The sequence below is a fragment of the Acanthopagrus latus genome, chromosome 11, assembly GCF_904848185.1.
Source record: "Acanthopagrus latus isolate v.2019 chromosome 11, fAcaLat1.1, whole genome shotgun sequence".
In the NCBI taxonomy this organism is placed as follows: Eukaryota; Metazoa; Chordata; class Actinopteri; order Spariformes; family Sparidae; genus Acanthopagrus; species Acanthopagrus latus.
Window position 1 is genome coordinate 24,387,271 of NC_051049.1, and position 13,992 is coordinate 24,401,262.

Here is a 13,992-nt window from a genome sequence, read left to right on the forward strand (position 1 = left end):
CTTTTGAGATTCCCTGGCCACCGCGGTGTATTCACAACAGGTGCGTCTCAGCAGCTGGTAATGACTCAATACCCACAGTCTCTCAGGCAGTATATCCTCTTCGTCTATACTTTCAGACGCCTTGCTTTCAAAGCTTGGTGAAAAAAAAAAAGACTTCAGCATTACATTGCTGCAGCTTAATATTTCTTTATCTGATTTTGTCTCTGGTCTGTAATTGCCTTTACGCAGAGGGCATTCATGCTGACTGTATAACATCACCATCATCATTGAGTTCCCTCTGAATTAAGCATTTAAAGTAGGCCAGGATTTGCTAGCTCTCTGCATGGAGGAGTTTATCTTTTCATGGCTGCATGGAAAGTACAAAAAAAAAAAACAGAACTATGAATCCCCTTTTTTCACATTTTTTTGTCTGCAGTTCACACCGCTTAAAAGTTTGCTCGAGTGATGAGTCAGGCAGAAGAAGATAATCATAGAGAGCTCATAAATACTCCAGCGACAATTAATTGTTTGATGCTGTTGGCAAAAGTGAACGCAAATGAGCAAATAGGAAATAAACATCCCATAGCGTAGTATGTACAGACTCTTCAATATGAAGACAGATTCACAAAGTCCCGTTAAACTGTTGGTTCTTGTCGTGTTTCAAATGGTTGCAAGTTTCGCCAACGCACTGTCAGAGATAACAAAGCCTCCTATGGATCGACATGGATTTTTTGTCAGACTCTTGGTCCAGGTAGAGTCTCTTCACACAGTTGTCTGTTTCCTCTTCACAGTAGCATGATCCTCTGATTTATTTATTTTTACATAAAACCCAGGCCAAGTCGTCAAGCTGGCAAAAACGAGTCCGTAGATTTCCACGCTAAAGTTATCTTGCAGGCAGATTTTGGGTGAGAGGGAACAGGAGGTTTGTAATTGTACAGGTAGAGAGGGCCAGACACTTTTTTTTTTTTTCAGTCACGAATCACGTCTGCCTTGTTTTTCCTCTTGCACTAACTCCAAATTAAATTCCCTCTGAGATGAATTCAGTTTAAATCGATTCGGGAGGCTTAACAGTACGAGAGAAGTCTGTCCAATGACTGAAGGAGGAACCTGGTGACTGCTGAGGGCACGCAGACACACAAACAGCCACAGCGATTGTTAAAACGTAAATCAGCAAAGTGAAGTGTATGAAGGTGAAAGAGAAGAAGACAACAGGCTGCTCGTTCATTCAGACTGTACACTCAACAGATATTTCATTGTGTATCGCTTCCCTGCGTGGTTACACAGATTCAGTGGGAGACTGGTCATCGACATTGTGCCTCATCGACTGAACGCTAGTCAGGATTTTCTTCTGGTGTCCGGCAAGAGACACCCCGATCCTCTGAAGATCTCTGGAAAAACAAAAAAAACAGAAAAATGTCATGTTAACACTGCTACTGTTACAGGTGATATGTGTAGGTATATAACCCTGATAATTCATCACTGCATTAATCACAAGGGTGTCTGAGCTGGAGAGAAAAGGTGCAATGCGTGAACATGCAACAAGAATGGATAAGGGCTGTTTTTGCCTGGTTTGCTTAAATAATGACAAAGTAGTGGGCCATGTTTTACTAATCATTCCCAGAAACATTTCACATTATTCTCTCTTGGCTCTTCAATTTTCAAAGGTATTTTATTAAGTATTTTTTTTTAAAATGTTGTACTGTACAAAAGTACTGTAATTCTTCTCAGTCATCAAATATGACCCACTAGAAGTGTGTGTCGGTGTATTTATCTGCAGGATTCCTGCCCTCTGCCTGTATTTCCTTATTTTCTTTATATTTTGTTGTGCTCAGGATGTTTCTGGGAGTCATCCCTCTGGCAGTGGGTGGGTAGCCCCCGGCTATTAACACCTTGCAGGTGAAGCCAGGACTATGTACAGATGTTTCTCCTTTCAGATGATGCCATTACCACAGCGTTAAAGGTACTGCAACACAGCAGAAAAGGAGGGGGGACTTTTACTTTATCAAGCTGACTTTGAATTAGCTGCGGTGTGCACCAACAACATCAGGTGGAACATGTGATCAGTTCAGACTACATGTGATTACAATGCGTCAATGCCCTGAGTTTCTCTCTCTTCCCACTGGAACCAGACACACCATTTTATTTCCACACTGACTTAGTCCGTTTGGAGCCCCACTAGGGTCACATGGCAGAAAGAAAAAAAAAAAAATCACTGGATCTGGAAATCCTGTTGATATGTGTTTCATCTTACCACCAGGTTCAAAACCAGCATTCCTTCTACTAGCTCAGTAAGTAGCAGTAGCCATGTAGCCATGGCTATCTATGTGACCTACTACCACAGGGAAACAAAGAAAAGCTTTCTATTTCAACTTTACAATTACAACAAATGTAACAATTCCACAATATTAAATAACTTTGTTTTGAAAAATTAACCCCGGTTTGTCTGAGTTTTTAATAATTTTCAGTCTAACACTCACACCATGCCAGTTACTGATGCTGGCCCCAACCAACACAGAAGTTGATTGTCAGATAATTCCTTTAGTAGTTTCGTAAATATATGTGTCCGTAATTGGAAACTGAGCTCTGCAGGGGCAGGGGATGTGTGCTGGAGAGCAGGCAACTTTGAACGCTGTGTACAAACAGAAACTGACATTTCCTGAATAGTACTGTACACCTTTACATTTATAGCGTCATCCTTTTAGTGGCTAAACGGGTAGAAAAACGAATTAATGAGCACAAAAAGTCTAATCAGCGTTACAGGTTTTTACAGACACATCAGCTGATATATAATTTGCATCATTAATTTTAATTCACTGATTATTGATGATTCAGGCCAATTTGCTTTCAACCACACTGATGTAAAATGCTTATATGCCTATCTATCCCATTAACGGTCATATACAAGACTTTATATGAACTATATGGGCAGATGACTTTTTATAGGAGCTAATATGGGACAGATTCTTTCATGTTTTTAAGGTTCACTGGCACATAACCAAGTGTGGCCCTATCTGCTCCTGCCACACTGGTACTGTGTGAAAGTAGAGCTAATTAATTCCTGTGTGAAAATCCCTCCTCTTACGTTTGACCCAAAGTGCAGCCTGCAGGGACCAGCCACAAAAATGAATACCTCCACCACTTATACATACTGTGTGTTAGTAAATGAAGTTAACAATTCCAGAAATTCTTCAATAGCAGATGGTAAAGGAAAAAGATAGATCACTGATTCAAAATCTCACTACCAAAATGTTTGCTTGAGAAGTGAGAACAAACCACTTGCAGAAACTCCAGGTATTAGAAACAACTACATGAAAGCCAGAAAATATAGGCTGAGTTTAAAGAAGAAACAACATTATTAGAGGAAAGGGGCCTCTTATTATTTTGACGGGGGTTTACAGAAATTACATCTTATCACGTGTTATTTGACCGAGATATACTGACGTTCTGTAGTGGTGCTCACAGCCTTTTATAGCATGATAAAAAGAGGAAGAAAGGATGGAAGTAAGTAAGCCTGGGAGATGGCTCAGACAGAACACATGGCACAGCAGTCAGCCAACCTGCAGCCCTGCCAGTCGTCCAGCTAACGAGACACAGACTTGGCACGTGAGCAGTGTGAGACGTAGGCAGAGTGAGGCAGTTAAACGGGCAGACTTACTCGGCTGTGATTTGTGTGATGAGCGGCAGAGAAGTGAAGCCCGAGCCCAGGAAGGAGTCTCGATACTGGGTCATCTTCAGCGCAGCCAGCCAGTCCTCCACAGAGCTCACCCTGCTCAGGTCTGGAGCTCCGCGGTCTAACAAGGGATGATGGGAAGGACTGCAGGCGGTGGACACGATAGGAGAGGAAAAAGAGGTTTCACTGATACAGAGGTTAGGGACGGACAGGGAGAGTGTGTTTGTGTATGTAAATGAGTTTGTATCTCTCCTCACCCAGGGGCGACGTTGTTGGTGCCGGCTTTCAGAGATGCAGGGTTGCGTATCATTTTGTCCAACATGCTGACAATATCGGGGAACTTTGGCCGTGCGTTCCTGTCTTTCTGCCAGCAGTCCAACATCAGCTGGTGCAGCACGACTGGACAGTCCATGGGAGCTGGCAGCCTGAAGTCCTGCTCAATGGCGTTTATCACCTGGGAGATGACAGCGAGAGAGAGGGAGACACATTTTTTATAAATTGTGGAAAATTATTTATCTTTTTTACAACTGAAGTTAATAGAATAAATTAGAGCTGCAATGATAAATCAATGTATCAAATCATTTTCAATTATTAAATCAATCACCAACTATTTTGAGGATTGATTAACTTATTTGAGTCTTTTTTTTTTTTTATGAAAAGAAAATCAAGATCCTCTGATTCCAGCTTCCTAAATGTGAATATTGTGTGGTTTCTTTCCTCCTCTACGACAGTAAAAGAGAGTCTTTGGGTTGTGGACCAAAAAAGACATTTGCAGATATCATCTTGTCAGGTGACATGACAATGTGATGTTCTCACATTTTTATGACATTTTCCCAACCAAACAATAAATTGATTAATCTAGAAAATTATGGACAGATACACTGGCGATGAAAGTAATTGTTACAGCCCTATAATTGAAGTCTTTGTATTGACAATGGGCCAAATAATTATGTTTTGCTCATGGCAAAAAAAAAAAAAAAGCCCAAAACAAAACAAAAAACCACAGAGAATTATCAGCTGAAACTTTACATTAGAGAACAACAATTATTGGCTTTAGAGCAGCTGTTAGCATCTTTCAACATCTATTTCAGCTCATTGTTTTGATACAGTTACTGATACAGTTACTGATACAGTCACATGATGGAGAGACCTGAGTAAACCTCAGTGTGAACTGGTATTGGCACAATTAATCATTGATTTAGATGGCAGTATGCAGTATGCACTATTTGAGTATGTGGTACCTTAGTATAATTCAGTTTCAGACACAGCCACAGTCACATTGCAGTTCAGGCATCCATTAAAGCTTTCGCAATGTTCCTAGTGTAATGAAATATGTGGGCGGGGTATAACTTTTAAAGTTGATCAAATCATTCAAAGATTTGATTGCTGGCAAGTGGCTTTGTTTTAGCGAGCACAGACTCTCTGGGGAGCTGCTGCAGCTTGAAACTGGGTTCAATCGTTCAGAATCGTTTGCTTCCACCCACATCTCCATCACCTACATTGTTGGAGGCAGAGAAAGAGGAAGAATATATAGATTCCACCCACTTAGACGGCATCCATGACAGTTTTGGAAAGACATTTTTGCAATCTGACATCCTAACACTCAGGATGTTGTTCTGATAGATACTATGAACCAAGTTAATGAGGTCATGTGTGGTTTCATATGATTGAAGAAGTGCTGTGGCCCTGAACTCACATTTGATTGACGCCTCCCACTGCAGAATAAATTATCAAACGTATTTTTACGGAAAGAGAAAATATTAGGATTTTTCATTCCAACGTATACACACAGGATGTTTTCTTTCTCTGTGGGTTTCCAACAAGCCCACTCTTCTCGCAGGGGAAATGTGTGATATAAATGACAGCCGGGAAAACATATTTTGAAAGAAACATATTATTGTGATATGACATCAGTAAATTGCACTCAGCATGGTACTGCTCTGTGATGCTCTGGATATCAAAAGGATGAAAGAGGCAAGAAGATGTGAAGTTGAGTCCAGCTCTCCTGCTGCAGTTTAGTGGACACATATTTTGCTCTTAAGTTTTGATGAGTGACTTCCTGTTGGAGCTCCGTGTGGAGGGGAAAGTCTACTCTGTTACAGCTTCTTTGTGATTTTTGCTGATATTTTTACAGAAGAATCTTGCCTCTTTCGGCTTTATTTAAAACTCGGATTAGTTAAGAGGATTCAATTTCCATTTGAGAACTTCATCCTAACACATTTTATGCAGTCGCTTGGTGCATCCAGATATTCATCACTAAGAGGCGGTGACGCCTGCTGCAGTCTCTGATGTCAAGGCAGGTAGTTTTACAAGCGGAGCTTCTGATTTCATTATGCCAGCGCAGGAGTTGAGAATGATAAGGACCTTTCGAGGTTTTTCTGTAAAAACATCTTGGCAGGAATATATTGCAGAGAGGTTGTGCTAAATAAGCCAGCATACCTTTGGGTGCAGAATGCAATTATCCCAAACATCACAGAATTCAAAACTCCTTTGACTGAATGTGTAACTAGCTGCTTTGCCATAAAAAAATGGAGAAAAAATCAAAGAAAGGAAATATCAAGCGAAGTGATCATTATCACAAAGATTCTGCCCCCTGTGCCAGCGATGTGAGAGTAATTCTTTAAATATCTCCCCAAAAGTGTAATTATGATGCTTATAATGTTGTAAACTCACATTGTTATATAGCTCAAACACTTGCTCTTTATCTGTAAAGCTTTCAGATAACATCTAACTGTCAGCTCTTTGGAAACATCACATATTAGAGATATAATTACATACAAGAGATTACTAACATCTTTCTTCACATGTCCAATGAGTATTTTTTTTATGGCTTTATAAATTGATGAAGACGACTGTCACCACTTTTAACTTGAATCGATTCAATTCCGATTCACAAGGTCCTGATTCCATTCAATTCAATTAAATATTGATTCATTTTTAGGGATAATTCAGTTGAAATACCATTTTTCTGATTATGAGAGAACCATCCATCCATCATCTGTACACATTATATGTCCATCCATCCATCCATCATCTGTACATATTCTATGTACGCCGCTTAATCCTCTGCAGGGTCGCGGGGGGGCTGGAGCCTATCCCAGCTGACTTAGAGTGAAGGCAGGGGACACCCTGGACAGGTCGCCAGTCTATCGCAGGGCTACACATAGAGACGAACAACCACACTCTCATTCACACCTACGGACAATTTAGAATGATCAATTAACCTCAGTATGTTTTTGGACTGTGGGAGGAAGCCGGAGTACCCGGTGAAAACCCACGCTGCACAGGGAGAACATGAAGAAGATCCCAGGCGTCCCAACCGGGACGCGAACCGGCGATCTTGTGAGGCAGCAGTGCTAGCCACTGGGCCACTGTGCAGCCATTATGAGAGAACCAAAGGTGTTAATTGTATGTGGAACCCTCTAATCTGATGCTTTATCAAAAGAAATGTATGTTAAGATTAAGAACTGAATTTAATGATTTTGGATTGTTGTAGTTAAATTCTGCCTATGGAGAAATCAATAGACTATTGTTGGATGATGCATCTTATTATTGAGAATGCTGCAGAGAAAGAACATGAAAATAATGACATATGTATGATTACTGGGAAATAAACTTTTTTTTTGTGTTGTCGGCAAGATTCAGAAGATTAATGCCTCTCTCTGTACCATAAACTACTGGTTAGCGTACCTTGGCACAAGCGAACAGAGACAGCTCCAGGTAAATCACTGCATTTTGCCAAGATAGTCCTGCATATGAACTCCATAGTTTATATAACCACATTTGTCATTTATACGTTTTGTGGTGGCAGGCAGCTTTAGTTACCTTTAAAGCCTTCGGGCTAACCTCAGCTAACAGATTCCTGCTTGTAGTTATGCATCGATCCAAGAATATTTCAGACACCCTGGAAGGAAGAATTCCTGTTTCTCACATTAAGTTTCAAAGGAAGGGCTTGTAAAATCTGCCACCTCAATTTTTTCGGTTAATCGCGGCTGACAAACACAGGGCAGAGGCGAGCACAGACTCACAGACTAAAAGGCAGGGGCAAAACATATAAATGAATGAAAAGTGATAAATGAGACTTTATGCTTCAGATATATGCAGATTTGCAGAAAAGGATGTATCATTCTGCATTGTTTTCTCAGAACTAAAAGTAAAATTGTTTGACTTATTAACGTTGTTACATTTTACTTGGCATTGCTGTATTCTACATTTGAGTAAACAGATCCTAAATTTTCTGCATCTTTTTTTCTTTCCTCTCTTTCATTTTGTATCATACCATTCCTCCAGTTGTCCCCAGTGTGTTCCCACCATTCCCAATCACCTGACCTCCACATCCACCAACCACACCTGCTCCTCATTCGCTCACTTATCTTCCCTGGTTTACCTGCCATGGAGCCTCAGCGCTGTGCCAGATTTTCTATTGTGCCTTCCTGCCAAAACTTCCCATTTCCTGTCTGCCTTTTTATTCACTGACCTCTGCCTGTATCCACACTGTTGCCTGCCAGCTTTTGCCCCTTGGACTCCGTCTTTGATCGTTGACCTAGTGAATGCTGTTTTAACGCTGCCTGTTCTGATTCAAGTGTTTATGTCCGGTCCTCCTCCGTTGGATCTGTGTCTGCCCTGTCTTCAGTTTTGATTCTGCTGCTGCGTTTCTGTTCCCATTGTAGTGAAGGATTGTGAAGGACTTTACTGAAGCAGAGGAGCCATAAAATTCCTTGAAATAATACTTTCACTTGTTTTTTCGGCACTTCCTGTAAATTTAGAGTTACAAGCCTGTGTCGGTGTACTTATAAGCCAACCTAAAGGTAAGCTGGGGGAATGCCGTGCCTCTACTACTGTAAATTCAGCACTGGGGATTTGTCTGCTTGCTGGGTGAACTCTACTTGACCCCGACACACTTCTCAGGCTTTGTGCCGCATAAATTCTCTCTAAGCACCGCTGTCAATCAAAATTGCAGCAAGTGTAGTAAAACATCACAGGTCTCTTTCATGATTAATTCATGTCGAACACAGCACCTGTGGTGGCTCGGCTGACAATTTCACCGCTCCGTGTTCTTTGAAATCTTGTGTGTGTGTGTGTGTGTGTGTGTGTGCCTCTATGCATGTCAGCTCGCATGTGTGTGGTTCAGCTGTGTGTAGTATGTGTGAGTTGAGGGTGTGAAGTTCATGCATAGTTAATGCCCCAGCAGACCCTCGTTAGCTATAGTGGTAACACACACTTTCCTCATCATTATACACTGTATGTGCCATTATAAAACTACCGCTGTCATTATACTGACTCTCTGTCATTACTGCTGCATAGACGGCTTCTATTGCTCAGGAGCAACCATAGGGGAAGGAGGGGTGAGGCTGCAGACGAGGAGGAGGTGTGAAATAAGGTGAAAACGAGGGTTACGGTGGCGTAGATAGTAGAAAAGGGTCTCTGCTGACAAAAATTGGGGAATGATTGAGGTTTATTAGTTAAAATGTTTTGTCTGTATGTATTTCGAAGGTGATATTTTGCCGCAGATTAACTCCTCTTCAGTTGGAAAGTAACCAGATAGAGAAAACTTGGCATAGTCAAAGTGAATGAGGTCTAAAGCAGGCTAAACATTGCTATGAGCCAGTCAGCAATGTTTTCACAGATTTTCTGCAGCAACAAAATGTATTCTAAAGTTTAAACTGAAAAACTGGAGGCATGTAAAAATTCCCAGGCTCCTCTGTGTCAAAGCCATTAGATATATAGTTTTAAAAGAGCAAGAATTCAGATTCAGAGCCTCGGAGCTTTGAAGTGGGGTTCAGTGCCAAAACCCACTATAATCTGTGTATCACATTTCTTCTCGGAATAGAAACCTAAAAATAAAAATGTCAGCAATCCGATCTTCTGGAACCTCCTGTTTCATGTACTGGACGCGATCCCCTTTAGGTTTGAACAGTAAAATTGAATACTCAGCCCAAAGAAAGGATGGGAGAGTGGTTTTATGCTGCATTTTACCACAAGAACAGCAGAGAACTGCGCACTTCTTTTTTTAAGGATTGGCAACAATTTCCAGCCTGAAGAACATCCACATACCTTAAACAAATGAATGACAAAATTGTGATGCCAGAACAAAACAAGATATCAAAATGCTGCAGCAAATTGATCACACTGTGAAGATAATTGGGATAAAGTTGTCAAGACAATAAAATACTCCCAGGCAAAAGGATCAGCAGGAAAACAAAATTCTGATGCCTTTTGGTCTGATGTTCCAACAAACATTTCTGTGACACTCAAATTGATGTCCTCATTTTCCGCGTGTTTTTGTCAACATGCAGGCACCCTGCTGTGAGAGACGGCAAAGGAAACAAACAAGCACAACCCCCAACCCACACACACACACACACACACACACACACACAATCCAGAGAGACAGTGTTCAACAAAGAAACGGGTAAATGTACAGAATCCTATAGTCACAGGCATCAATGAGAAGAGGAAAAGAGAACAAGAGAAAGACTCTCTCACACACACACACACACACACACACACACACACACACACACACACACACACACACACACACAAAAGCATGCAGTGACTCACATCTTGGTTGCTCATGTCCCAGTAAGGTCTCTCTCCGTATGACATCACCTCCCAGGTGACGATCCCATAACTCCACACATCTGAAGCCGACGTAAACTTCCTGTAGGCGATCGCCTCCGGAGCCGTCCACCGCACCGGGATTTTACCACCCTAAAGGGAAGAAAGAGAAAAGGGAAGATAAATGACGAAAAGAAAGACTGGAGGAAAATTATTTTCTTTATAGTTCAACTCTTAAAGTGCTCGCTTACACATTCATCACACAGCACTAAACAGAGGCCATAGGCAACCCTATATCTGCCCCAGTACGTCATAAACATAAAGGTGAGGAAATACAGTCTTGAGAAATGGGTAAGTTAACATTTTATAGGAATCTCTCGCGTGTAAGTAACGACGAAGCAGATGTTTGATAGGATAATATAATGTACATCTATTCAACATTAAATCATCCACATCTCCCAAAGGATCTGATTGACTTATAGTCAAAAAAAGACACAAGGCAGTGAACATATAAGGTCCATCAGACCACAGGTGATAAAGGATTTTCAATCTATTGGATAATTGATTCAAGTCCATGTGCAAGTGCCACGCCCCATGTTTCGCATTAGAAACAATGTAACACAGATATATCGTAAAGTGTGCAAAAAGTGTAATGAATTATTGAAACATGATCGATTTGGTTCTTTATTTCAGCCAAAAGCTCCACTTAGTTAGGAGTGTGAATCCAACATGTCTCTGCAAAGAAGGGTGTTGATAATGTCTCCATCTCCAGGAGAGGCACCTTACCTCTACGTAAATCATTCCTACCCATCATCCAAGTTCTTACAGAATGTTGTAGGTTGCTTATTTACACACTGTTCACAATGAGACAGTTACTTTACAGCTGTATGCTAAGATTAATGACACATGGCATGTGTGTTACCAACTGTACACATGCTGGTCTACATGCTAGCAGCATGCAGCGGACATTTGTGCCTAAGCACAGCTGAGGCTCAAGAAGTTTGGCCTAGGATGATGACAAATGAGCCAAGACTGACAAGCTGCGTCTGCTCTGAAATGTCCAATGCGGGCGTTTTCTCCAGCATCACCCTCAGGAGTAATGTTATTTTTCCACTAGTGTTCCTTCAATGTTTGCTGTGCATTACAGCTTCAAGGGGCAGCTTGCATGGCTGTAGACGTAATTACTGTGACACTGCGGATATGTGAAATCGGCAGGATTGTTTATTTCTGTTGCTATTTTCAGCCAGAACCGTAAAGTTTAAAGATGTATATCATATCCAGCCTATCTGATGTTTTTGCCATGCTGGTTGTATAGTTGTTGCTTTGCTAGTGTCTTTGACTTCTACCCAACAGCAACATCTCAGCTAACTAACTAGTCCTGGTTAGACTCAAGCTGCCATATTTTAGTCTTTATGCAAACAAATAATTTACTGTAGGTCTCCAATGTCCAAAAGTGTTGTTACTAATGTGATATAAATGTTTTCCATCAGGATGGTAATGGAAACCAATTGGTCCTTTACATTTTCAGTATTGTTTTTAACCAATGAGTACAGAGCGTCTTACATGGTTGTTAAAATTACCTCGACAAACAGCGGCAACATTTCATGTATTGCTGCTTGCATATTCCCTGTGTGTGTGTGTGTGTGTGTGTGCATGCATGTGTGTCCCCTCACCAGTGAGCTTGTGTATGTGGGGTCAGAGGTATCCTCCTCCAGATATCGTGATAAGCCGAAGTCAGACACCTTGCACACCAGGTTACTGTTCACCAAGATGTTCCGAGCAGCCAGGTCCCGGTGAACATAACTCATTTCTGCCAGGTACCTGAAATATCAACAGGATTTATCAGGTGAGTATGTCTCTTATCCACTGCCAGCTACCTGGGCCCCTATAAAAAATGTAATGGGATTTAGTGTGTGTGTTGTCACTGCCAGCAATGTTTGATAAAACACGAATGGGATTTAATGTGTGTTTACATGTGTGTTATCACAGCCAGATACAAGCAATAAAACACAGATAGGATCTGTGTGTGTGCATGTGCGTGTGTGTGTGTATGAGAGCAGTGTTTCAAGCCGTCTTCACTTGAACAAATAGAGTTTGTATTTGTTCATGTGTGTTGGAGGAAAATAATTTGTAGGATGAGGAGGGATGTGGAGGCTGCACATCTCAGGCTGCTGACGTCTAATTGTGAATAACACAAGACAGTATTCAATATCACCACATGACATCAGAGTGGGTTAGAATCGGTATTGTTATATAAAAATCTAATTTCACACAACAATCACTGAAAGATTAGAAAAAAGTTTCTTATTCATGTTTATGATAAAAATGGATTTCTGCAGCAGGAGTGTGTGAGTGTTGGTGTGTGTGTGTACCTCATTCCAGATGCGATGCCCCTCAGCATACCAACCAGCTGGATCACTGGGAACTGCCCATCATTTTGCTGCAAAACCACCAAACCGTGACAGGATTATTTTTATTTTCCGTTATCAGGCCTTTTTACTTCTAGCAGGTGAAAAGATGTGTCAGTATTCTTGATAAAATGTCACGAGAGGCGCCTCAACAAACAGCTTTCGGGAGAAATAATTACCTTTTTCAAACCAGATGACAGTTATATGGCACAAAAAAGTGCTATGTGATCAAGATGATGTAAGAAACGGAGCGCAGAAACTCGGTGTGATCACGCTGCTGTCATGGAAATGAGACTTTTCACTGTGATTTTAACTTTTTTAATGATTCAGTTTTCTTTATCAACATTATGGTCCTTGGTTTTGGCCTGGGGATAATGAGTCAGTATGCTTCAAAGTGAATGTGAGATCATTAATAGGTGTCTAAAAATGTCCTCTCACAAATTTCCAACCGAAAAAGGCTTTTGTCTGATAATTTGTCCTCAACCAACATTCCAGCCATTTCACAAAGCCACTGGTCCTTTGTGCTAAGGTGAGACTGAAAGTCAATTATGTTGTTTTTTAGTTGGGATAACTAAACAGTAGAGCCTGACCAGTGTACAGTTTTTGGGTCTGATGCCTATAATAATGTTAGGGAGTTGAAAAACATTTGCAGTCCTCTGTCAAATGTTATTATCAAACATTTGTGACAAAAATATGCAATGGAGGCAGAAGACTGTATTCACCAACAGGCTTTTGCTGTCTCAAACATCTGATCCAATGTAAAAATGATTGATCCTTGAATTGTAATAACTCCAGATGTATTGTAATAACTCATTGTACTGTCATTTTAATCTGTAGGAAATATTTTCTGAATATAAAAACCCAGCAGAAGAAAAACGTACTTTGAAGCTGGAAGCTTGTTGTTGTTGTAAAACATGTTTGTGAAACGCAGAACATTCGTCTTTTTGCTATTTCACTCTTTAACCTCTGGGCCAGACAGTTTTTCTCTTATAAACATCACTGACATCCCTGCTGACCGAGTTGCAGTCGAAGGTGTGTGTGTGTGTGTGTGTGTGTGTGTGTGTGTGTGTGTGTGTGTGTGTGTCTTTTAATTCACTTTGTGCATCAAACTGCGCCTTTGATGCTCCTCTAGCTTAATCCTCTGCAGGCAGAACCTTCTTCGAGGTACAAACACACACATTGATCCTCTGGGTCCTGTGCCTGCAAGATGGTCACGCTAGGACAGCAACACCAGTGAGATCGATCACTTTGTGTGTGTGTGTGTGTGTGTGTGTGTGTGTGTGTGTGTGTGTGTGTGTGTGTGTGTGTGTGTGTGTGTGTGTGTGTGTGAATGAGTCAGCGGATGATTTCTGAGTCAAAAGGGGTCACGCTGTG

At 41.1% G+C, this 13,992-nt stretch overlaps 1 protein-coding gene across 10 annotated transcripts in view; it reads right to left on the minus strand.

Moving 5' to 3' along the window:
* Window positions 1–1,198: 1,198 nt before the first annotated feature.
* The window catches only part of LOC119028888 (ephrin type-B receptor 1-like), a 96,081-nt gene continuing 83,287 nt past the window's right edge, over window positions 1,199–13,992 (minus strand). For all 10 annotated transcript variants that reach the window (XM_037115313.1, XM_037115318.1, XM_037115319.1 and 7 more), the window contains exons 15-20: window positions 12,583–12,650; window positions 11,884–12,031; window positions 10,214–10,363; window positions 3,907–4,103; window positions 3,635–3,793; window positions 1,199–1,367 (exon numbers count right to left, since the gene is read on the minus strand). In XM_037115313.1, coding sequence (XP_036971208.1) covers window positions 1,256–1,367; window positions 3,635–3,793; window positions 3,907–4,103; window positions 10,214–10,363; window positions 11,884–12,031; window positions 12,583–12,650 — 834 coding nt within the window. In that variant the 3' untranslated portion in view covers window positions 1,199–1,255. The remainder of the gene's footprint in view (window positions 1,368–3,634; window positions 3,794–3,906; window positions 4,104–10,213; window positions 10,364–11,883; window positions 12,032–12,582; window positions 12,651–13,992) is intronic.